The 26388-nt window shown below is 42.1% G+C and overlaps 4 protein-coding genes across 4 annotated transcripts; 2 read left to right on the plus strand and 2 right to left on the minus strand.

Annotated features, from left to right (window-relative positions):
* The first annotated feature begins 1453 nt into the window (after positions 1-1453).
* On the plus strand, positions 1454-3452 carry LOC103993106 (probable inactive poly [ADP-ribose] polymerase SRO3). The gene is made up of 4 exons (XM_009413059.3): positions 1454-2401; positions 2479-2723; positions 2807-2940; positions 3033-3452. The coding sequence occupies exons 1-4, from the start codon at positions 1515-1517 to the stop codon at positions 3129-3131; spliced, it is 1365 nt and encodes a 454-aa protein (XP_009411334.2). The 5' UTR covers positions 1454-1514; the 3' UTR covers positions 3132-3452.
* A 101-nt stretch (positions 3453-3553) lies between these two features.
* Positions 3554-9561, minus strand: LOC135617986 (uncharacterized). Its single transcript, XM_065118859.1, has 4 exons — positions 9260-9561; positions 8909-9156; positions 5929-6036; positions 3554-3831 (listed from the first exon to the last, which is right to left on the minus strand). The coding sequence occupies exons 1-4, from the start codon at positions 9390-9392 to the stop codon at positions 3709-3711; spliced, it is 612 nt and encodes a 203-aa protein (XP_064974931.1). The 5' UTR covers positions 9393-9561; the 3' UTR covers positions 3554-3708.
* A 2391-nt stretch (positions 9562-11952) lies between these two features.
* Positions 11953-13294, plus strand: LOC135617988 (uncharacterized). Its single transcript, XM_065118861.1, has one exon. The coding sequence runs from the start codon at positions 12102-12104 to the stop codon at positions 13116-13118; it is 1017 nt and encodes a 338-aa protein (XP_064974933.1). The 5' UTR covers positions 11953-12101; the 3' UTR covers positions 13119-13294.
* A 4231-nt stretch (positions 13295-17525) lies between these two features.
* On the minus strand, positions 17526-22116 carry LOC135617987 (homeobox protein knotted-1-like 6). Its single transcript, XM_065118860.1, has 5 exons — positions 21656-22116; positions 21457-21579; positions 21231-21372; positions 18131-18381; positions 17526-17960 (listed from the first exon to the last, which is right to left on the minus strand). The coding sequence occupies exons 1-5, from the start codon at positions 21983-21985 to the stop codon at positions 17754-17756; spliced, it is 1053 nt and encodes a 350-aa protein (XP_064974932.1). The 5' UTR covers positions 21986-22116; the 3' UTR covers positions 17526-17753.
* Positions 22117-26388: the final 4272 nt, after the last annotated feature.

Raw genomic sequence — 26388 nt, forward strand, 5'->3', positions numbered from 1 at the left:
TATCATTTTGGATTTTTTTTCTTTTTGTTTCCATATAAAATTTTGGATGACTTTGTCAAAAAGATATGGGGCAAATAACTATATGTGATTTTTATTCTCCGTGATCTTTTAATTGAGTCTGATAAGGAGTCAAAAAAACAAAAAAAAAATTACTTCATGCTGAAACGACAACAATGCATCCTCATTAAGATGTCTCGTATCCAAAAGTGATTAGTATTAGGTGCTTACATAAATCACATATTTTTTAATCGATAAAATAAAAAAGGCAAAACAAGTATATTTATTGCTAGGAGAAAAAAATCTTTGGTGTCTTGATTAGTCCACTTACATGTTGCCATCGAGGTGGAAACATAAAGATCCTAATGTGCCACGTATATAAAAATCGATTTCGAAAGTGATTTTTCGACTTAGTCCCTCTGACACCTAAGTAAGTTAATAACTCGAGATGTATTAGTATGGATATGAATGATCAAGTAAAATCATCTAAAAATATAAGTTTGTCCCTTTTTATAATTTTCAAGATGAGTATTTAAAACTGGTTATAAGTTATTAGGAGAGTTCCTCCGTTATCTCCTAAAGAATCCTATTTTAATTGAACTTCTTTTTTTATTGATCAATAATTATAATCAAAATTCAATCATATCTATAATATATCTTACTTAATTAAATAAGATTATATAATCAAACATCCATACCTAATTAACCGACGGTATATTTCCTATCCCTAGTTAATACATTATTTTCCTTGCTTCTCTAGCACGTAGAGATTTCAAGCTTCTACAAAAGGAAGGTTTGCACCGGATGACCGTCGATCCGAATAGCACATCACATGTGCGACATAGCTAATATCTTTTATCAGTAGTAATAATAATAATAATAAGCTTCTTCAGTGCGAAACATATTATAATGTCCAACCAAAAGTACGTTTAAACGCGGCCATGACCTACGACAAAAGGTCAACCAGGTGGTGGAAGTCTGACCTTTGAATTTGATTTCCTCTTCACGCCTTTGAATCTTTCCCCCCTTTTCCTCGAAGTCCTTTCCTTTGCCCCAAAGGAAAGCTGTCCATTTCACGCACCACCACCGCGTGAATCAAGCTCACGCAAGAGGCGTATCTCCTTACGTTATCTTAGCCCTCAAGTCATGCGGCATCAGGAGAGTCGGTTCCCAAGGCGTTTCCTAAATGACCATCCTACCACCGTTTACGTGTCAATCGTAGGCTTGCTTATGATCCAAATTTCTCTCTCACACAAATTGCCTGCAGCTTTTCCTTTCCGATATCGGATTCGTTTTGCTCCGAGAAGAGAAAAGACGGCTCTCTTCTTCTATTTCGTCTCTTATTGGCTGATGAGAGGGGTAAATAAGTCAATTCGATCAAAATTTCCTCAACGGCCCCGATAGAACCGACATTAATTGGAGCAAACCGCTATAAATGATGAAGGGGGCGACCTGATCCTAACGCCTCACCTTTCTCACGCGCCCGTTCGCTCCGCTGCGGCTTCTTCGCCCCATCGATGGATCTATCGAACCCTCGCTTCTCGACTGCGACAAGGTTGGCCGCCGACGTTGAGCCCGCGCCCACAGATATGGCGTCTGCGGCGATCTTGTTCCGGCAATCGAGCAGTTTGACGATCCGGGAGTTCAAGAACTACAAGAGGAGCGCCGCCCCGTCGAGGTTCTTGTTCTTCCGAGACGGCTCGTGGGCCGACTTCCCTCCGGCGGTGTTCGACGCCCTCCGGGAGGGATTCGTCGCCGGGAAGACCGCCTTCGAACTGACAGTCGAAGGGCGCCCCTACTTCTTCGATGTCCTCGAGATGTTGCAGGTCGATCTGGAGACCGGCACGGTGAACTCCATCGCCTGGATCGATGTCCACGGTCGATGCTTCTTCCCGGCCGTGGGTGTCGACGAGCGGAGTATCTCAGCCCTGCCCAATCCAGAACCAGAGATTGAATGCAATCCGCTCGGGTTTTGGCAAGAACAGAGTGGCGAAAGCAGTGGCGAAAGCAGCGACGAAACCTCCGCGACCTCTAGTTTGGACCAACCGAGGTGGCCCGGAGCGGAGGCAGTGAGGGATGGGGACAAGTACTTCAAGATCGTAGAGAAGTTGTTCCTTTCGGGCTTTCGGCGATTCGCCCCCAACACCATCGTCACTTCGATCCACAAGTGCTCGCAATCCGGTCCCCTCCGCGCTTCCCGGTTGAAAGCCTTTCGGATGCATGTGGAAATGACTAAAGCCGCTCGCGGCGACGCCAACGTGAGATTTGGCTGGTACGGAGCGTCGGCGACGGAAATGGCGACCATCGTTTCCCACGGCTTCGGGCAGCCCAACAACAGGAGCCTGGCTTCGGGCGCTCGCGGCGTCGGCGTCCACCTCTCCGAGCCACATTCGCCATACTTGAGGTCAGCCCTAATCAGCCGCAATTGAATTCCCGATCAGAGAACCTATACGACCATCTCACTTTTGGTGTCACTTTCAGTTCTCTGTCGACGGACGCCGACGCCAGCGGCGAACGGCACATGGTGCTGTGCCGGGTGATCGTGGGGAGGCCCGAGATGGTGGAGGAAGGGTCGGTCCAGTATCACCCCAGCAGCGAGGAGTTCGATAGCGGCGTCGACGACATCGCACATCCGACATGGTATGTGGTGTGGAGCACCCACATGAACACACACATACTCCCCGAGTCTATTGTGAGCTACAAGCCCTCAACAAAGCAGCCTCAAGGTACGCATACTCTCTGATACCTGTGCTCACCTTTGGCTTCGGCAGTGGACTTTCGGTGAACAGTTGGTGTGGCGTGTGATTAGGTCCTCCGCAGTCGGTGAATTCGGCAAGAAATCCTGCTTTAGACATCTCGATTCCTCGGCTGCTGGAAGAGTTGGGGCGGTGTCTTCCAGCCTCGTCGACAGCACCTTTGCAGATGATCTTTAAGCAGTACATGGTGAAGCACAATTACAATCAACTTATCGACTTGACATCTCTTATGTAGTATTCTTTGGTAATTCTTTTTTGCCCTTTTGTCCATTGTTACAGGGAAGGAAGATGAGCAAGAAAACTTTTTTCAGATGCATTAGGTCGATAACGGGTGACGAAGTACTGATTTCTACAATCAAGAGAATGAGAGGGCATTAGGTCTATAACTGGTGACAAAGTGCTGATTTCTACAATCAAGAGAATGAGAGGATACTGATGTCAGTCAATCAAACAATAAGCTTCAGCTTTGCATCCCACAGTGCCGTGCGTGCTGTGTGATACAACTGTTGATTCATCTTACTACCCTTCTTAGAGCTTTTCTGCTTCTTTGTGAGAATTTTTTCGTATGTAAAATTTCATTTGTGGCAATTTACTAGGAAGTGTATGGTGATGTATAATCGTGAAAGCTGGATATTTTGGCTCCCTACTATTCTTGCAGCTATATGCAATACAAAGAGAATCTTTGTAGTTGAGGTATCATTCAGATGTGTAATTTGGCAACATAGCAGGTTGAGCAAACATTTCAAGTGACATCTGAGAAACAATCACACAGCAAAGAATTCTTGAGCAGACATTTAACATATTAGGAATGATAGGGCATATCATATACAACATATCAACAATTGTCTAATGATCAACCATCTTAGCAAATTGAGGTCCACCATTTATATGTGTCTCATCATATATTGGATATTTTTTGACATCTTGGAATGCGATTACAAAATGTCAATGCAATTCAGTTCACATGTGGAGTCACCTGAGAGAGTCTTTCATCTTCCAGGAGTGTGTATGGATCTATGTATGGTGGCGGCAACACTGGCACCTTGCTGGCATCATGCACGAAGCTTGGACCAAGATACTGCAGGCAAATACAATATGCAAATTAATTTATCCACCATCTCAATTGCAGAGCACAAGACTAGCAAAGCATTTAAACAAGAGTTCCAATTTCTCAGTTCATTGTGTAAGAGCCAATCCTGATGGAATTGTATCAGTATTGACAATTTTAAGCATTTTATTACATGTTATCAGATAAATTTGAGTTAGTTTATCAGCCACCAAATTTAATTAGGAAAACTGTGTTTCCACAATAATCTAGGAAGCCGAAAATAAATGTATCAGATTGTAGCTTTCAACATGACCATAGTGGAGCATCAGAAATCTCAACATGCAGCAGCAGTGATTATTTCTCTCTCATTTTACTGTTTTCAATATAATCTAAAGTAACACCATAATTTGGATTTGAACATCCAAAATATCATGAGGGGCGAAGCATGCACACCCTTCTGGTCAGTTATCTGTTCAACAAATGTTAATTGCAAAATGGCAACAGGTTATATCAGACCACTCTACTCAGATCATCTTACATTTTTCTTAACTCCTAGCGGTAGAAGTTCGGAAAAAATTCCTTCTGCATTGTACATCTTCTCAGTACTTGGTAATCAACCAATACATATTAAAACTTTTTGCAGGATGTTGTCATAGTTGGAAATGCACTTAACCAGGATGATAGTCATGATCGGTTTATTCGATGAATTCATTAGTTTAGTTGCTATTATTGAGAACAAACTTTTTGCCCTAGTATTGGATTTCTGCCAACGTAGTCCACTTTGCTGAGCCGATGAGGATGAGGAAAGGCAGAATCACAATCTGGAGATGTCCTACTGGGCAGGGTGTGCTACATAAGTGGGTACCACTTGCCACTTAACTAAATTATAACTTTTGAACACTCATCAACTTTACATTTTCACCTATCGATATTTGAGAAAATTTGTGCACCCTATGCTATGTAATAATCAGAATCATAATAGAGTTCTAGGGTTATAGAAGAGACTCAAGAGGAAAGTAACAAGGAATGCGTTCTTATCAAATGTGACTTCTAAAAGAATTAAAATCTGGAAATGTTCTCACCAGATATCTTAAATGGGAGAGGAACTACAAGGTGACCCTTATGGGGAGCAGGAGTGCCTCCTGGAGTTTCAAGTCATGCCCATATGGTTCTTCTGTAATTCTTAAAGAGTAATGCATGATGGAAGTGGGAATGACATAAACCCTCTATGCTGTTGCACCAGTCAGTGACCCTTATGGGGACTAAGTTTGTGGTGTCTAAAGCATTGCTCATTTTTGAAAGGCTCCATGCATGCAGTTATCAGATGTTAAATTTGAAAGTATAGAGTTTCCTATTTGTCCAACTATAAGAGTCTAGACATGGTTCCTCATGTGATCTGCCTACCCTAGAGAATCAATTTTCTTAAGTGGTGCCTTAGACCCCAAGAAAAGCTGCCCCAAAAAAGAAGTCCTACTTACAGTTGGTTCAAATGACATCATCCTCCTTTTGAGTTTAAGGAAAGAAGATCTTAAAAAGATGTGAATCTGCATTCTATCATCAATCTTATAGATTTGATGGAAGATATCAAAGCAATTATCAGTATTCAATGAGGAGAATAAAGGGAGAAGATTACAAGGACTGTGTGATTTTTAGTTTGAGAATTTATCAATTTTAGATACGTTTTTCTTTTAGATCTAAGATAACAATATAGTTAATAAATCAAATATCTTAATGTTTTCACTAACCAAAATAATTTATTACCAAATCAGATTTCTAGTACATATTATCATTAATGATTGTTGTAGCCATTTTAAGGCAAATTTCCATCCAAGCAATTTTTTTTTTTATCCAGTTAATTAGAATAAAGCATGTGTACACTAAAGGGTCACCCTCAAATAATGCTGTGCTAGCCACTGTTTACTAATAGGTTATGTGATAGATGTACTGTTTACTATACACTTCTATTTTATGTTACTTGACAGATTTTCATACATGTTTCTTGCTAGATTTTGAAACAACTAAATATGATTCTGATTCAATGTTTAACTGCACAATATTAACAGGAGCATTTTGTGGAAGTCCCAGAACAAAATGGAAATGCAGAGCAGGAATAAGTTGAAATCTTACAATGTACAGAGCCAGAAAAAGCCCCAATGTAATCAGAATCAGAGGCCAAAATCCTAGAAAGAATGTTCCACCAATTGTCAGAAGCAGTTTGGCCCTTGGAATTAATCCCTGAGTGACAAAATATGTATTATTGTCAGAAATGATGGGGATGGAAAATATTTGCATCATCAGTACTAACACAGAACTGTTGAACACATCAATGGTCTTGGCACCAAAAGCAAGATTCAATTTGAAAGCATAGATAGAAGATTCTTCTAGATTTGAAAAATAAATGATTCTTCTCTGCTGTGCCGCACTATACTTCCAACAGATTGCTTGCCTGGCTTAGCATTTGTAAATTCTATGGGCATCAGTAATCATAATCATACTAAAATTTACAAGCGCAAGATCTTCTACTGGATTTAGCTATTTTAGTAGTCAGGACGTTAAATGATGACCATATGACCAGCTGAAGATGTTAAAGTATGAAGGTGAGAACACTTTCTCTTGGAAGAAATAGAAGACCCAGTGAGAAATAATGGCATTGAGAATCACTCTCTCAGAAGAATTAGAATACCTAGTAGCAACTTAAGTGATATTCTATATTGTGGAATACAATCTCTTCATATTTTTTACAGAAGGTCTAAGCAGCACTAACGAGCTTAAACTAACATGAAGTGCTTTCAGGATCTGTGAGGAAGACATTTTAGATAGCTTATATAACAGGGAATCAGGTTCTAGCCAAAAAGCAGTATGGTGTTGTTCTTCATGGGAAGAACTATCGTAATGTCATGGACAAATATGTAAACAGAGAGTTTGATGTAATGTTTGTATATATCCATGTCTTTTGGTTTTATTCATGCTTTGCACAGCATGTAAAGGGCTTGCAGTAGGCTTGATAGACCCATTTTGATTGGCTTTTGTGGTTGTTTTAGTCATGTAAATACATGTTGTGTACAATCATCACATAAAGTCAAAACTACCTAGAAACAAGCTATCTAGGTAGTCATTTTGGGGGTTTTCTAGCTCCGTAGAGTGATGTGGATTGTCAGCCAGCATAGCACCAGGAGCTACTCGGGTGGCACATGGCTAGATGGCCCTTTAGGGTAATATCTAGGGTTGGTGCGTTATCTTACTCCGCAATAGTGTCATGTGGACACTTGTGGGGCCTTTTGTCTATGATGGACCACCTTGGACCCTTTGGCATATGACCATTTAAAGCTTGCGAAGTCTATGTTTGTAATTTGAATTGTCTATCAAGTGTTTGCTAAAATGACTACTTGTGAATCCCGAGTTAAATGTTTACTCTAACTCGTCTTCTTTTTTGCAGATTCTTAAGAGACCATAAGAGGTTTCGAGGAAGCTGACCCTTTGTAGACATATATGCAAGGGTGCCGTATGACTTGAGCAAAATCAGCTAAGTCCATGACAGTAAGTTATCAAAACAGTTCTGAGCCATAAATTCTCATCCTAGGCATTTGTTATTTTAGTTATATTGATTCAAAAATCTACTTGACCTGAAAGGATGATATTGATGGCAGACCAACAATAAAGCCAAGAAAATTTTACCATGACGGTATACAATCAAGAGATGTGGGAAAGAAGCATAAGAATGAACTCTTTAGTTCAAGCATAAAAATATATAAATGTATCCTATTACCATAATCATATCAAAACCGACGGATGCATCCTTAAGGATCAAGAGGTAATTCACTAGCATGCCAGCAACTACACTAAATTAACAACATAACTGAAACTGTACTTTTCAACCATGAAACTAATACAATAGGACATCTTTCAAAGATGGTATCCTTGTACTCACAACTCCAGTACCTACGACTAGATCACAAATGTTCCTATTACTATGTTCTCACACCAACAATAGACAGCTTGCTAAATGGGTATTATCATGACCAATATTTTCTTTCTAAGAGCTTGCTTCTTTTTGTATTTTATTAAAACAAGGCATCATAATTCTATTTGACATACAGATATGAATATGTCGCTGGAGGCCAGGATTGCTATCCCCTCATCTTTCTCGTATTGATCTTACTGACCGCATACAGAATTGAGGTCCCGCTTGTCCTCAAGGTACATACTTATTCTGCTACAAACAGATTATGACACCTGAAAGGTAGTAGGAAGCTTGCCATTTTTTCCAGGTAGAATTGCCAACCACACTAGAAGACATTGAAAATATATGGGAGAAATGTCAACCATACCGGAAGACTTGAGATGGCATTGCACCAAATCTAATCATACAAAAGCAATCTTCCATAGTATCTTTGGGTCAAGCCAAAACAATCCACTCTGATTCATGTGAATTAGCTAAAAGGCAGACTGTAGCGATAATCTGCAGTCTCCAACCGCCAAACGTATACTGACTACACACTGTGATTGGACTCTACATAAGCATGGCTCCTTGCTATCCGAGATGACAAGAATTCAATCGACTTCCATATTCAAGTATAGAACTTGATCCTTCAAAAAAATATTAGACCCTCAAGTGGCAAAACACCGGGTGGGGTTTCGTAGATGAACAGATCATACTAAGATGATAAAAGGTTACTGTAGATAGCTAGCAATACAACCATGCCATGGAGTCCAAGGAAAATTGAACAGTGTCATTCCACTGTCAGTCTTTCGTACTAAAGGAAAAGTCATTCCCGTGTTGCATAGTCTATGATCAGCAAGCCTTTCAGATTAGTTGAGTTGCTCTCCTGCTCATTCACCATCCAAATGATCGTGACCACAGCCATCACAACAAACACTTTCTTAACCAAATTACATGAAAAATTCAGAGAAAGCAACTCATAGGATGACAATATCAAAAAAGGGGAAAAAAGAACAAATTAAACGTAGCAATTCGAGTAATCAGTTCTTCAAGTATCAGTGTGAATACCGTAAATATCACTTCTTTACCCACAAGGTGGTCAAAGAAGGATAAAACCAAATCGTAATGACAGGGAAAAAGGAGGACAAGAAGGAAATGAGTGGTAACCTCGAGGCCCTCGCTATTCAACAACATGGACCGCTCCCTCTGGTTCGATACCGCCGTGTCGAGCTCCGCCGAGGCCACACCGTTCCTCTTAGTCCGCCCTATCCTCTCATCCCTACCGCCTCTGCTCTCTTCCTCCGATTCCATCGATCCGATCGACCCACCACCATCACCCTCCTCCAATAGCGATGTCGGGTTTATCCCCCTTCGCTTCAGCTCCTTCATGAACAACGACTCCGGCCGCTCCTCCCCTGAATCCAGCACCCAAAAGCAGAGAAAAACCGTGAAGGAACCGCGAAAAGGGCCAAGTGTTTGGGAATCGCCAAGATCAAGAACCGAAAGTAGACCACGTGCCGTTGGACTCGCCGCCGTCCTCCCGGAGGCGGCAGCGGAGGGAGAGGGCGGAGGGCCGACGGGGCGGCGGGCCGGACAGCCGGAGACGGAGCGCCAGCGAGAAGCCCGATCTGGCGAGATGGAAACTGGCCATCTCCGCTCCGAAGGGTTTCGACTAGCGGAAGAAGAATGGAGGCGGTGCGATGAATGGAGCGGGCGCGGGATCAGATCACCGCCGGTAATGGTGACCGTACAAGCGGGCGTACGCAACCGCAGAGAGAGAGAGGCGAGGCGATAGCGGGCAATGGTTAACGGATAAGCCCGGGGGCTCTGCAATCAGCTGTCGGCACTAAGGCGCGAAGTGGTCATCGAAGCATCTATAATCGGTTACCATGATGGGACCCGCAGCATCTATAATAGGTTACATCGAAGCATCAATAGTTGGTCCCAGACGAATGGTCGTGCTATCCGTTGCTGTTCGGCGACGCGCGGAGGATTTGGGTTGTCTTCGCGATCGCTTTACCACTATTCATTAATTAATTTATCGACGTGGACTTCTCGGGCACAGATAGAACGAGAGACAGCCGCCATTTGGGCGTCAGTCGGTTTGCGTGGGGTAGAACTGGCGGGCGCGGTGGCTTACGCGCCGCCATCCATGCATGTGGTGGTTATTTATCGGTCTTGGGAAGGCCAGTGGGGGTCGGAGTTTTGGGTTACCGAACCCGTCCGCTTGGTTTAAACCATATGAATTTATTAGGCCTAAAAAAACATAGGTATTTGAAAATAAACAATATATTTAACTCGTTAATCGTAATATATTTGAAATAGTCCTCAAAATCTATTTTTTTAACCATCCACTTAAACACAGTGACGAACTCATAAGCTGACTTGATAGAATGTGTTTTCCAAAAAAAAAAATATTATTTTTATGTACTCGTGTACAAACACATTTTGTAGATTCCTAACTGGTTTCTAGTTGAGATTGGTGGAATGGTCAGTGGGGTAAATTAGTCTAACATATTAGTTAGAAACTATGCTAACTTAGTGCAATATATAATCGCATAGTTCGATCGATTTTGTACACCAATCTTATCTTACGAATTAGATTCTTATTTTCCTCTAATTAGTTACCAAAAATACTATAAAAATCATATAATTTTTTTACTTTCCAAATCTTCTATAACAACTTACCTATTTAAGCATGAAAAGAACTTTTTTTTAATACGCTTTCAAGTCCATTTCACTGGTTGTCGTCTTTCTCTTGACGCTACCATGCTATATAACTACCACGCTACCATGCTACATTTCGCATGCGCATGCGAGTTCACATCCCTCTGCTAGTGCGCATTCGGCATCGAAGCAATCCGCTATCCAATCCACTCGTGCTCGTTGCATTCATTTGAGATATAACATTATTATTATCCTTTATGCTATGGTACGAGAGTCCGACTCAGTTTGATCCTGATCATGTTAGAGCGTCTACATAGGCGTTTCAAGACGGAAGGCAAGGTCGGAATGATAATGAATGTCTCTTGGGCTGCTCGAGGGGAAGTTGGGATTGCCTCAAGAACTGAGTCCTTACACAATAGGTTGATGCTTGGAGGGAGATTTCCGCTCGACCTATTCGAAGCTTAAGTTAGTTTTTATGATAGTATTGAGTGTTTGAGCTATGACCCTGACAATAGTTAGGGAGTCATGTTTTATACCTCTTTCTGAGGGTCGGTCACATGCAAATTGTTAATTGATCGTCAACTCTCCAAGCGGTTGGTTCATTTGCTCCGGATGACACGGGCCGACTGTTTTCATTCGTCGCACAAGGCAACTTCGTATGATCTTGGGCATAGTTGTGCATTGTTCCCGAGTATGCTACGTCGCTTCGAATCCATTACATCACTTCAAAATCATTTCGTGCGTGCATGTGCGTCACGTTGACTCTAAGATACTATATTGATTCGGAGATAATTGTCAACTATGACCGTAAAATAATACTGAAATATTCTCTATCAATCATCATCATCATAAATGTCCCAAAGTCATCTATCACTGTTTAAGTTCCAAGAATAATTGCAACCAGTCATGTGAGAATTTAATCGTGACTTCCATATACCACCACCACATTAGGTTAGGTTGCCGGAAAGAATCGACCACATTAGGTAACTCGAATCGGCATGTAAAGGGTCGCTTGCAGTAATTGGGAAGTTGGAATCGCTTCCAAGCGACGGATGTAGCGGTTCCCAGATGTTGACAGTTCGAATGAGGAAGGTGAACGGCCGTGAGATCACGGCACACTATTGATTTAGAGTGACGAGAGAAGGGCAATTATGTCCACGAGAAATAAATAAATATATAAATATATTACTTCAAAATTAAACATATTAATCTTCGTAAAATTGATTTGGCTCGCCGATTCCTCTCCTCAATATATACATGCACGAAGTTATGTACATTGAATTATTGAAATAGATGCATAACATCTATAGTCACATTAACTATTCTCCAAGGCTGTTGAATCTTTTTCTTGAGGATTTTTATGATCACATCTGCTTTAATGCGTCACTTTATGACCACAAATTTCAATTTTTTTGGTATTAATTTCTAAAATTAAAGGGTGCAAATGGTCTCTTAATTGAGTCACCAAAATATACATAAGGCGAGAGATGTCGATCGAGTCATAAGTCGTCGTTGGCTCGAACCAACGGATAGTCGGTCCACGGTAACGGAGTCCGAGATTTCCTGTGCGCTTTCTTCTTCTCCACCATCGCTCTCGTCGCCACGCGTGCGGAAATCTTGACGCCCCACTCTCCTTCCAACTGCCGCTAACTCGACTCCTCTTCGACCTAATTGCCTCCTCGAATTCCTTCGGATGTCGACGGCGGACCACAGGACCGCCGATGGCTCGACGACGCCCCGCCGCGGCCGCGTGTGCTTTTCCTTCGCCGCCTACGCCAAGTCCGTCGTCGCCCACCTCTGCTCCTCCGGTGTTCCTGTCGTCCCCGGCCTCTCCGACGCTGAATTCGCCGCCGTCGAATCCGCCTACGGCTTCGACTTTCCGCCCGACCTCCGCTCCATCCTCTGCGAGGGCCTTCCCGTCGGCCCCGGCTTCCCCAACTGGCGCTCCGCCTCGTCGCAGCAGCTCCGCCTCCTACTTGACCTCCCCGTTGCCGGTCTCCTCCACGAGATCGCCGCGGGGAGCTTCTGGCCTCGGGCCTGGGGCCCGCGACCCCGGGACCCTCAGGTCGTCGCAGCCGCGAGGGATGCCCTGCACCGGGCCCCGCCACTCGTCCCTGTCTACCGGCACTACTACGTGTCGACCGCCCCGAGCCTCGCGGGGAACCCGGTGTTCTATGTACGTGGCGGCCACGTCCGGCTCGCCGGGCTCGACCTCCCGGACTTCTTTCGGCGCGAGCGGCCGCGGGGGTGGGCGGCGGGGGTTCCGGCCCCCGCGTGGGCGGCCACGTCCGCAAGGAGGGTGGAAGTTTGGACGGAGCTGGCGGAAGGGGAGACGACAGTGGAGCGGCAGCGCGGCGTTTCGCCGTGGGAGACGACGGTGGAGCGGCGGCTAGGGGAGGCGAGGCGTCGGCTGACGGAAGGGGGGTGGAGCGATGAGGAGGTGAGGGAGATGGTGGCGGCGGGACCAGAGTCGGACGACGGGGACCGGGCCTGGTCCTCCTCGGCCGTGAACTCGGTGGTGCCGGTTCTGAGGGACCGGGAGGGCGTGTCGCGGCAGCTGCAGCTGCTGTCCCTGCGGCTGCTCCGCGGCGGGTGGAGCTACGACGACGTGGTCGATTCGATGGGGTGGACGCGCTCCGAGGCGGCAGGTGGTGAAGTGACGATTGGACCCCGCACAAAGGAAGCACAGAAGCATGGCAACCGCGGATGACGGAATTGTGAATAATACTTAAAAGAGCTTGGAATCCTTCCATTCTTTGCCGCAAGGGTAAAGAAACAGAGAGAGAGAGAGAGAGAGAGAGAGAGAGAGTCACCTCAGTCCTTTTTTATTTGATGTGTATTCATCATATACTCCAAGAAAGAAACACAAAGCCACTTCTCCTCGCAGCTGCTAAGTGCCGCTTAAATGCGCATCGGCAACAGTGGTGGCTGACTTTGCAGAATAGGCAGGAGCGACTCCCACCATAGAAGACACATGACCTGTTCTACTTGTCATGCAATAGGCAATCGATTAGTTGATCAGACGACGCCATCCGCGTGGCTATTATATGACCCGGTCATCCATCATCTACTGCTTACGTATTCCTCTTGCCTTTACTCTCGTTAAAACAGCCATGTGGCGTGCAGTAGGTCATCCGATGAGAAGGGCATATGACAAGTCTCGTGGGGTGAAAGACACATCATGGTCAGAGTGTGTGCACTAAGGACGAATCACCCGTCAACGTTTTTTCTCATGCCTAATTGGATGGAAAGAACAAAAAGCCCAAATTGATGATGACAAAGTTTGGTATCAAGAGAGAAGGCATTGGTGCGGCGTTATGCTACTTCAGATGAGTTCCCAAGTAAAAGTTGCGAATGATTACGAACGAAGCTTTCATTTCGATTCCAGAAGCAACTTTTATCAAACTTGCCTCTTCATTCAGAGTTCAGTTGATTTACCAGTCGTCTCAGGGCGGCGGCGGCGGAATTCGATGAGTTGTTGGTGTCTCTTCCAATTCTGCACATTTACCAACAAGTTAATTGCATCTTTCCGACTCACACGTTCATATTACTCACTATGGAGATGCTGATGCTGCACGGTGCATGTTTAGTGTGCCAAGCTTGAATTCGCGTCGTGTACTGCTTGCCAGATGATGGTGGTCAGTGGGAACCATAGAGCCAAAGGAGCGCTCAGGGCCAAGAATGCTCTCCGGATATGTGGCTGCTCTCCCAGATGAAGTAGTCTCACGATCGGATGAAGGCTTCGGAGGAAAAGAAGCACCTCCTCCCTCACGCAGTGGAGACAGGTTCTGTAACAAACAGGGAAGGAAAGAAGATGCTGATCAAACATGGAGGTGCTGATCACAAAGCAGATCAAAATGGAGAACATACACGGGCTGCACGAAAGAGAAGCTTCCGAGCTGACGATGTTTCCACTGTTAGATCCATCCAGTGGAACTAATATTAGTGCCATTCATGAGGTCAACAAACGTGCATCTTCTGCTCTCCAGAAAATAGAACCTGGCGTTGAACATGCCGAACTAGAGGAGAAGCCTTCCTCAAGTACAGCAACGGGTGAATCTGATGATAACATCGAAGAGCAAACTGGTCTGGAAATCGGAGACGTATTCAGCAAATGAATCGGGTAATCAACCAGAATCAGAGTCGAGATCAATAGATTTCTCAACCAATCAAATCAATGTCCAGAGAGATAATAACAAAATAATAATAATAGTAAAAAATAAAATTATAACTAAAATAGTAGTAAACTCCATCTCCCACAATTTACACAAGGTGAAAAAGAATTCAATTCATTAGTTCATCGTACGATTAATGCATTATAATATTTTTTTATATACTCAAGTATAAAAATAAGAAGAAAAAAATATAGTAATATTTTTTTAATTAATAAAAAATTATCATGATTCTATAAATTAATAAAAAAATTAATAATGCATTATTTTAGTTCCTAGTAAATGTTGTTGTACTCAACATTCAACGACTCTACCTAACACAATTCCTGAGTCCACCAATCTGCAAACGCAGACGGCTTCGACAGACCCAACAACATCATGCTTTTGTGACATCTCAAGCATATAATACACTTGTGTCTTTGGTTATGGAAATGGAAGCTTCAGCCATCGATCAGTTTTCGAGAATATGACTCTGCAGGCATCTTCATACTTATTTCACATGCTCTCAACACGATGACTACCGACGATCAATCTACGCTTTGCTACAAAGTTTCCTCCTCTCGCGGAAACCATCGACTGCTTTGCCTCTCGCCAACACAGCCATCAAAAGCTTCGACAAAGCAAAAGCAGCACAACCACCGATCGTAATAATTTCTCATGCCCATTACCTCAGCGACAAAAGGCTTCGCTCTCCACACTTGTTCCCAACCTTATCAGACACAGACATCAACGCCCCTTGCACTCACATCCCAATTGCCCAAACACTCGAGATCCTCAGGGCCTGCACCGACTATCTTCGACCACTCCTTGTCTTGCCCTCTCGAGTTTTGGCAGACAAATGATTCCTAACGCTAACAACTCGATAGAAGCTTAGGTGAAAGCGTAGAATGAATGATAGAACATCCACATATTTGCCCGAGGGGAAACCAGCATGGACTAAATAGCTGGCCAGCACCGAAAACAAGGTCGTGCCTCATTCCGGTTGAACGATGATGATGTCTCCATTACAAGTACTTAATTCATTCGAGCCGAACGATGATGTTATCCTAGGTAACAGTATACGACTAATCGACGCATGAATATCCAATCAAATAGAATAGCCTTGAAAACTTCATGTGTTTGACAAAGAACACACAACAATCTCGATGTAATTACTGCTTATTTCGTCTCTGAAAGCATTCCAAACATACAAAGAAAGACAACAACTCTTCCTCTATGGCGCCATGCAACAAGCATTCACCTGCGGGCAGCCCCCACAAGCAAGTTTACCTGTTGTGGAGGGGGTTCGAACCGGTCGGGACCATTCTCTTTTCTTCCAGAGTATCATTGCAAGGAGGGACAAGCATCGGCTGCCGGGTAGAAGGCAACAGGGCGCTCACTCGGCCAAAAGTTGAACGCATGGCAACAGCAGCTACCAGAATGATCACCAAGATAATAACTCTACCGACAGCGGCCATCAACGTCAGTAATATGGAGGCAGAAGAAGAAGAAGAAGACGACGACGACGATGAGGAAGAAGGAGGAGGAGGAAGAACAGTGAGGAGGGTAAAGGGAGGGGGAGAGGCTTCTGCCATCTGAGAGGGAGAGAAGTAGGTGGTCTGGCAGAGAGCCACCTCAAAAGAAAGGCTTTGATCGCCTCCAATGTATTTAGTGCCCGTCTGTGAAGGAGACAGAAAGAGCCATCTCTTTTTGCACTCCATCCATTCACTGACTCCTACTGTGTATGTAGTGAGTAAGAGATGCCTTTGGTAGAAAGCAAGTGTAGGTTTTCGATTTGGTCAGAGAAGATCTCAACTCTCTTCCACTGTGTTGGAATTGTTGGTTTCGAATCCAAGCCAATGAACTCTTTCGTGATGGTCGACCATTAGCTGCTTCGTTACTGAATTATCGGACGCAACATTTACTGCGATTTGAATCTAAGGAGGTCCTTTTAAGATACGGAGGAACACCAATCACCAGCCCCAAGTCCCATTGATCATCGAGACTTACTGTTGTCATAAGTTATATATATATATATATATATATATATATATATATATATATATATATATATATATATATAATTAACAAAATTAAAACTTTAGTTCATATCCTTCCATCCTTTATCGAATGAAAAATATCATATTCCGATCTATGGATGAAGAGAGAATCAAGCGACATACATTCCGATCTGTAGGTTCTGAATTTATAGTGAGAGAAATGGTAGCATCCAACATGACATCAATTCAAAATTAATATATATTCATTTCGAAGAAGCACTTATTCGATGAAAATATGGCATTCTGATCTATAGGTGGAGAGAAGAGTATGTTCTGAATTTATAGTGACTGAAATGATACCTTCCAATAAAAAATCAATTCAATTTCGAAGACACACTTATTTTATCATTAAAAGATATGACATTCCCAATAAAATTTTAATTATTTATTAAATCATCATTACTGTCACAAGAACAAAATATAAAATAAAATCATGTATGGAAAAACATGTCATGAAAACAAACTATAGAATTAGAATTATGGATTAAAAGTTACATGAAATTCACAAATAACAAAGGGAAAATATCATGAAAAAGAAGAAGAAACATAGAAGGGTGAAATTAATCTCTTAAATAAAGATGGTTAAAGCCAAAATAAAATGTCTTATTGAACTACTAACCCATGTAACACTAAAATTCCAAGACAAATCAACCATCCTGATTATGTTGCAATTTCCTAATTGCTAATCTCCAAGCAAATTACTACTTGAATTATCATTAAAAATCACAAAAGTAGAATTATTGCCTTTTGATGCAAATAGAGTCTACATATTATATATGCCTGTGACACTTCAATCCACAATTATCATATTTAATCTTTCTCGATTATGGCCATGATAAAATTTCGAAATATATCGCAGCCTCGATCATCCGAACACAATAATTTTTATGCATACTAGTATCTCAATGGAACAAACAGTCATAGTCAGAGACCACATAATAATAATAATAATCATCATCATCTGCTACAACTTAATATTATGACCATAGTAGTTCTCTTGCCATAATAGTAAGCTAAAGAGCATCGTATAGATATATTAATACAGACAACAGACTTGGTACCTTTCCCATGATAAGATACTCCCTCGATAGGTCAAGCAAGAAAACACAGTGGCAACATTTGAAGATGCATGATCTAAGGTCCCAGGCGATACAAGCCGTCGCCCATAAAGTACTGTCCATCCATGTAAAGTGCAGCATTGGGTGCATGGTAGCCATCCATGACGACGAACTGCATGTCTTCCGATGGCTTCCAGTGCCTCTTCCTTTGATTTATGAACCAGTTGTTGATCTGCTTCAGATCAAGGCCGGTAGATTCTGCTAGCGCCACCTTCTGAGTCTCCTGTTAAAGTCCATTGCTCATGCCACAGATGTACAAGATTTTATCGGATGCGCATAAAGTCATGCTCGCAAGTGCTAAATCTAAATCCTGTTCGAGTATCGCATATGGAAGCTGCTAATGCAACAGTTTTTATCGGATGCGCAGAAAGCACGAAAGGCTTAGGCACTTACGGAAGGATAAGGCCACTTGTAATGCAGCTCCCACCAGTTGAGCAACTGTTGTCGGGCATCCTTTGGGAGTTTCCCCTTTTTCTTCTTCTTGGAAAGCTCTTGCCTGAGGCTGCTCAAATAACCGCTGTACTTCCTCAGAAGTTGGTGCTTCAGCTCTCGGTCCTCGGCAGATGCATCGAGCTCGGGGAGTTCAGTTTCTCCCCCACTCCCATCTTGGTCGTCTTCCGATGAACAAACCCCAAACTTGTCATCTGCATGATTACCGAATATAAATTGCAAATAAATCTGATTCGATCGGAGTGACTTCACTGCGGATTCATGATTTCGTAATGCACAATTCTTATACTTAAACATTAATAGTCAGAGAGTAAAAGCAAATAAAAAAGAAAGAAAACCAAGAGTGATACACCTTGACATATTTGTGGATGACTCGTTAATACATCTTAGTTACATTTTTAGCTCAGAAAAGAATTTCTTTGAGATCACACATGACAGGAGTACCAAATTGGCAAGAAAAGAAATCCAACATCCTCATAAACAGATTTGTACAAGACGCTAATCGTTGAAAGATGAGATCATAAAAACACGCTCTAGGATGATTGCAACGATATGAATATAAGATTTCAGTCTATAACCCAGTTCTATTGTTAACAAGAAATATGACATCATATAGGATGATCGCAACGATATGAACATAAGATTTCAGTCTTTCACCCAGTAAGTGTTACTGGTAACAAGAAAGATGACATCATATAGGATGATCGCAACGATACGAATATAAGATTTCAGTCTATAACCCAGTGTTACTGGTAACAAGAAAGATGACATCAGAAAGGATGATCGCAACGATACAAACCTAAGATTTCAGTCTATAACCCAGTGTTACTAGTAACAAGAAAGATGACATCATAGAAACTCTGTAGGATGATCGCAACGATACGAAGAGAAGATTTCGGTCCATAATTCAGTGTTACTGGTAACAAGAAGAAAAAAAAAAAAAAGAGGAATATCATGAGCAAAAACCACTTAGCAGTAGAACAACATGGTAAAAGCATATTGCAACCCGACCATGACTTGAAATTCTCATCTATGAAATGATGAAAATATTGCTACTATGATTATATATATATATATATTTACTATTTCATTATTAGAAGGCCAAACATTTTATAAATTTACTTAAAAATCAAGCATAAATCCTGAGGTGTAGGTTATTTCATGGAAAGTATATAGTTCTCATGTTGCTGTAACAGAGAATAAGAAGCCATGTCAACAATAGACTTTAAACAAGTATTGATTGCAAATGCCATAAATTCATGGAAAGAAAGATAATTGTTAATGCTACTCAAACAAAAAAAGATAGCATGTTCATTGTGCAACCAGTCATCGCTCACTGCACCAGCCTCCATGAATCTAAGACTTTAGATTGGATATCATCATTCCCGAATTATGTTTGACAAAAAACAAGTACAATTTTTGAAAGAGAACCTGAACGGCGTCTCAATTTAATTCTCTAAATATAGAAAACAAAAAAAAGAAATCGAATCTCAATTTTTGGAGAAACATGCATCATGCGAACATGAGGTGCAGGAACAAGAGGAATAATGTTCAACCTTCAATTGGTAGTAGAAAAGTTAGACACAAACTCCTTGATGCATATATTTTATTATCTTGTCAAAATGAGGTCAAAGAGTCCACATTTTGACTACTGATCACCATCCACCGGCATTTGACTAGCCAATTAAAGATAGATACGCTAAATGCACATATTATCTTGTCGAAAAGAGCCATGTACTTGGTTTCATGTTGGCATCGACCTACAATTGCTCCCAAATCTTCTCAGCTAAAAAAACTATACCCCGTTCATATGCCGAGTCAAATAGAAAAGCACCAAAGACGGCTAACATATCTATTCTTAGAACCAAGTACCGAACTCTGCTTCTGGACAAAGAGCGAGATGAACCTAAGATGTTTCTGCAACATTATCTACTCTACTGTGTCTTCTGTAAAGACAATCTACTTTACTACGACAATGTGCTGTCGCTCCATCTTAGGGCAGAATCCTGAGGAGGAAAAGGTAGCAGAGAATACCGGCAGAAGAAATAAAACCTGGAAAATCGGTAAAACAAGCATCCTATGCTCGCTATTCCATGCAGAACATCATCATGGATTGCTCTGGAGTGGGAAAGAGCTCAAGGAGACGGAGAAGACGGTTCCAATAAAATATAATCAAGAACAAGGGGAATGATGAAGCGATTATTCTCGAGGAGGTATAGGGAGGGAGTCAATGTTGTTCTCCTCGGAACCCTAAGAAGGAACACCCTCGCGTCAAGCCTCAAAAAAGCTGGCTTTGCGGAAGCACCAGTCTCGGGTCTGCTTATCAACCCTGTCCCTATGTACTCACATCATGTTCTAGTTCAGGAGTCACGTAGCAGAGATCCGTTAAACCGGAATGAGATCGCTTAAGCAGTAACAACTGACAGAGAACTCTGAGATGGCCACAGTACCGAAGCCTCGTGAAAATAAACAAAGACAGAGCCGAGCCCTTCTTCCCTCTCGCAAACCCTGAAAAGGTAGCGTATTAAACTATATATCTTTTGGGAATAGCTCGTAACACATTAGTTTAATATAGGGAACTGAAAAGCGTTGATCGTCAAGAAATAGCGAGCTAGGTAGAGATCTTAGCTGATTAAGATGAAGATGCAGATGACTCACGGAACAAATGGCCGAGTGATAATTAATAAAAAGGGTGGATTAACTAATAATTTTATGATGGAAGCCATGGAAGATCTTTGGGTTCCAGCTTTGCGTGAAAGAGGGGATTCTCCTCGTAAAGATGCACGTACTTGGCCTTCTGACATACGGCAGGAATGCACACCTCGGCTCTGCGCACTCTTGAAATCTATAGTTAGTTCGAGGCCTCATGGCTGCTGCTTCTCCCTCCTCTTTTCCATGACGAGAAATGGATGAGGACCAAAATCAACCAAGCCCCAAGGTTTGTATCTCTATCTCGTGGCTTCCTTACTTGGGCAAAAGCTTGTCGTGTGCGATCATAGTGTTGGAGGAACCAAGCAAAATGTGAAAGAGGTGTTTGCCCTACCAGCGGACAAGATGCGAAGGGAGCCGTCGGTGAGAGACAGGGAGTTGAGCTGAGCCTCCACCCTTCGGAGAAACTCCATGGCCTCTTGCAATGGCCTCGTTAGCTCTTCCCTGTACTTGACCAGCATCTCATGGTATGCCTCCTGAAACAACTCGCCAAGAAACATACATTACAGGAGGAAAGAAGTCATTGCATAGCAAAAGATCATGCATAGGAAGCAAGGCACCATGAACTGGTCGAGCTCGGGATCCGTAGGAGCGTCTCGGCAGATCAAACTCGCGCGCTGTCTCATTTCCAACTCCTGAGCCACGGCGGAGAGGCGGTCTACAACCTCAGGGGGAGCCCCCACCTGCGAACGGTAAGGAAGGGTGCTATCAGCAGAAGGTTGTGAGGGTTCAAGCATGGTGTGGATGGGGAGGTGGTGCCTTTTGGCAGTCGATATAAGCAGCGAGGAGGCTGGAGTACTGAGGGTGGGAGATGATCTTGGCTTTGATGGCATCCACGTCGCACGGAGGGAAGTGGGAGGAGGAGGCCCCCTCGTGTTTGGCTAGGAGATGGGAGTTCTGATTGCCACCGCTGCCGAGGAGGAGAGGGTTGGGGATGCAGCCGTGACCTTTGTCAAACACAGACGCACCTCCCGAGGGAGGTGCAACCATGGCGACCGCACCCGTATCGCCTGAAGATTTTGCCGCAGGAGATGTGGAACACATCAACCCTCCCCAGAGATTGCCTCCCAGCTGAGAAAATTCCTCCATCCTCCGCCGAGAGGGGGATCAACAAGGGCGATGAAACTAGAAAGAAAATAGAAAGGAAGAAGGGGCAACAGGGAAAAGGAGAGGAGAGGAGAAAGATGCGAGGAGAAACCCTAGGGCAGCTTTCTTTATCAACCCAAGGGAGACGATAGAAGACGAGCGAAAGGACCCAGAGAGATGGGCACACCACGAGAGAGAGAGAGAGAGAGAGAGAGAAAGGCATGCAAGTGCAACTGTGAAAGTGTGGTGGAATGCTTGTCCCACGTCAAATCATGTAGACGGTATTTAGCTTTGCAGTGGCGGTAGAGAGCGAGCGATGTAACTCAAAGCAAAGCAGATCATTACCCAAACACCAAGAATAATGCAACAGCTGCGGCAGAGGAGGGTAGGGAGAAAGGGAGAAAGGGAGCAAGGTCGCACCACATGCGTCTGTGGGCGTTGGTTGCTCGCTGCTGCAGTGGCGCCGTACTCCGGATGAGTGAACCCATCTCTCTCTCTCTCTCTCCGCGTTACATAGATTGGTGCTTGCTCTCTGGTTCGTGATCATTATTATTGATGGCGTTCGATCAGGTCACATGAGGTGGAAGCCAAGCCGTCCCCATGACAAACGAAGACACACTGTTCCTTTGTTCTTTGTTGGGACGCGCGTTGTTACGACGCTGCAAGATTTCCGGTGTGGGACCGAGATGTCACACACAACACTTCCATGTGCCTTGGAACTTGGCGACGCCAACTCAAACCATACCGATTCCATGGTCTTTTTTTCCCCCCACCCTTAATCCCCTTTTATAACACATCACTCAAATCACAAGACATCCACCCTTTCTTTATGATATATAGGTTAGTTTTGACCTTTGATGATCTTTGTTCTACGACCGAGCTCGTTCAAGTTATGGTTACTATTAAGGTTATATTATCAACAAATAAAAACGAGTTTTAATATTAAATAAATTTTAATTTGATTCTATATAGATCCTATTCTCTCGCCTATACAATGTTATGATTCATTAGTCCTCTTAATTTTGTTCATCAATTTTTATCATCATTAAAATAATTTTATGTAAAATAGATAAAAATCCACTTACTTTTGACTCCGACTACAAGTCATTTTTATAAGTAAATTGCTTCGATAGAATTTTGACGAAACTAAAAAGAAAATTATAATATCATAGAAAAGATGAAATGGTCAAATAATGATACAAAAAATTGTAATAATAATTTGTATGTAACTATACTAATATATAATTTTCAGGCTTAATCTTAGAACCATGTGAGTGTCAACACCTTCAAAGAATGATGCTTCAAAGTCGATTGTGACCATCACAAGATACAATTCATATCTTATTATTTTAGAACACTGCAGCCCATACAAAACCTCAGCTTAAGGATTCACAACCAGTCTATCACCACAAACCGTAACTCTTATATGAGAATAGTCTATGATGACAATATTAATTTCTATCACATCGAGAGGATAAAACTTATGGCAAACACATTGGGGTTGGGGTGTTTTCTACAGCAAACTTGTACTGTTGAGGCTGGCTGGCTGGCCAGGGATCATCCAATAATATAACCTTGACTATGACGATTCTACAGGCTTTTCATATTACAGGATTTGCACGTAATTTAGGCTTTTTGGAAGTAATGGCTGTCAGCAGAACTGGATGTTGCAGTAAGCCTAAACCCTAGGCATGAAGTATTGGGGGAAAACAGGAAGCTATGAGTCGGGAATAAAGTTGAAGACATGATGATGGGAAAGATGCAAAGTGGATGATATGTGATATGACATTTTGTCTATTTCAGAAGCTGCTGCATCGCATTGCATTATGTGTGTGAGTTCAGTCAAGTCCTCCATCTTTCATGAATGGACTTAAAGAGCTTTCCCTCCTGTGCTCATCGAGCTGGCAAAGCCTAGACTCACTTCAATGGCGAGTAAGGTGGCCACGGATTGATTAATGCTCGCGAGATTCCCCTAAAGCGTATCGTGTTCGTCTCCACACGCCTTCGTTCTCCTGTTGCACTGTCTTTTGCTTCTCCATACGTCTGCTGCTATTCTCCCACGAACCAGTAGGTACGTACGTACGTACGTACCTATCAGCGAAAGAGCTCACTGCTGGTAGCAGTCTCTCTTTATTCTCGGGTGAAGATTTTTTCTTAGACCATGTCGAGTGACTATGAATCTGGTTTTCTTTCTTCAGGTCAATTTCCTAAGCAGTAGACGTGAAAGTATTCGTCTCTTCCGATGCTCACACATGCATGAAAAATCTGTAGTAAACAGACGCCCTAACCCTAGCCGGACAGCAATCTATATATTGTGGGGAAGATGACAAAGGAATACTGCACTAAATATTGCTAGTATGAATGAGACAAGTTGTGATCATTGCATTTACAAAACGAGCAGTAATCTTCATCAAACTAAACTCGGTAGTAAAACAATGTAAGCTGGCCCAGCGTTGCATTCACGGCATGGGGATGAAACTGCCTCGGGTATGTAACCTACTCGGTTTCCCATGACGCCATGCATCTCTAAAGTTTGGTGGCGAAGCCGCGACGGGAGTGGAGGAGAGACAGAGAGAGGAAATGGATGGGCACCAACTGAGTTGAGTTATCTGAGTGCCCACCATCACTGCCACTTATATTTGATGCTGCTGCTCCTTCTCTAAAGGCGGACTAAAAGTGCTGTGGGTGGCTTTTGCACTCTGCCTGCTGTCCCCGTCGCTTCTTCCTTTTGTGTTCGTCAATCCTCCCCCTCTGTGTGTGGTGTCCACATCATCGCTTTTGAGGTTGCAAAGCGACGACGTGTCTGCATACGAAATTTGAAATCTTAGCTGCAAAGTGAGAGTAGAGTTCATGTGATCAACTTAACAAACCAGCTATCAATAGACTTCTCGTACTAAGGAATCGATATGATTTGATGATTGATCCATTAAATTTTAAATATTTAAAATACTGTTTCAGATCTATTAAATCATCATACATTTTTTTTAATTAAAAAAATTAAAAATTTATATTGACGAAAGAAAATGATCGTATCTACGTCAGCGTGAACACAATTAAATATCATCTTCAAAAATCAAACAATGACCCTCCCTCTAAGATAATTTTATTTCACAATAGTCATCATCTTTCTTGTTAAGATACACATAATTAAGAAAAAAAATGATATAAGCATCATCATCACGAGTAGTAATTTTTAACATAATAAGAGAAAGAGTCAAATTTAAAAAATAATAATATTATTTTGAGCAATCGTAAAACTCATAAGCTGTAACAATAAACCCCGACCTAAAATTAAATTAATTTTGTTACCATTTAACCTAATAAGATAACTAACTGATTCTAAATTTTTATATCCAAATTAATGAGAATGGACTCATTACTTCATTATAAATTAATTTAAAATTTTACCTACTTCCAATCTTCTTTTAGATACTCTAAAGGTTATATACATTCAGTATTGGGTTCACAATTTAATATGTTTAATTTTTATATTATAATTCATGATGTTCAAACTTTATACGATCAATTTAACTCAAATTTAAATATTTTTACAAAGTAATAATATGATTTCATGTGAATTAGAGATTAAATTCTTTTCTTTTATTTTTTTTTCCCTTGCAACTTAAAAATTATATATTTTTGGCAATTAATCTTGTTTGATCGGAGTGCGACTGGGAATTAATCTGACATGACACGTAAATTCGATGTAAAATTTTGTCTCGACCCATCATTCTGGTCCGACCTAACCTATTAGATTTCTTGGTCGAACCTATAGCAGGAAACTTTGTAGCGTTGAGTGATGGTCGGACCGGATTTGGTTCAGAACATTGTCTCGATTGATCCAAGTCCAATATAAGATGGAAGCAGATGCGAAAAATGGAAATTTCACATGTCAAGAACACAGTCCCTCCTTTTTTTCTTCTTCTTCTTCTTCTTCTTGGATTTTTGACATGATCTTAATTAATTTTGTGTGTGGTGTATGATATGGTTCCTATTATTTGTTCATAAACCAAAGAACCAATATTGGTGTTCCCGAAAATTAGATGATTGTTCAGCTCCTTGTCCTTTTTAATCTATTTCGATTTTCTATGATCTCCAAATTTCTCATGTATTTGAAGAAAGAGATACCGACATGAAGTAAGACAGATTTGACCATCATTGGATCTGTAAAGGAATGCAATAAAGATTTCTTTTAAAAACCTAAAGTTTACTATTCACAGCTCTCTCTCTCTCTCTCTCTCTACTATTGACAATCTTTTTAAAAAATAATAAATATTATTATTATTATTATTATTTATAGTCCTAATATTATTAATTTTATCTCACAATCCCCTATTGATATTACTCGTCGCTACCGTTCAACGCCATCTAACCTTGCTCATCAATCCATCGAGGGAGGAGGAAGA

The sequence above is a fragment of the Musa acuminata genome, chromosome BXJ2-7 (assembly GCF_036884655.1).
Source record: "Musa acuminata AAA Group cultivar baxijiao chromosome BXJ2-7, Cavendish_Baxijiao_AAA, whole genome shotgun sequence".
NCBI lineage: Eukaryota > Viridiplantae > Streptophyta > Magnoliopsida > Zingiberales > Musaceae > Musa > Musa acuminata.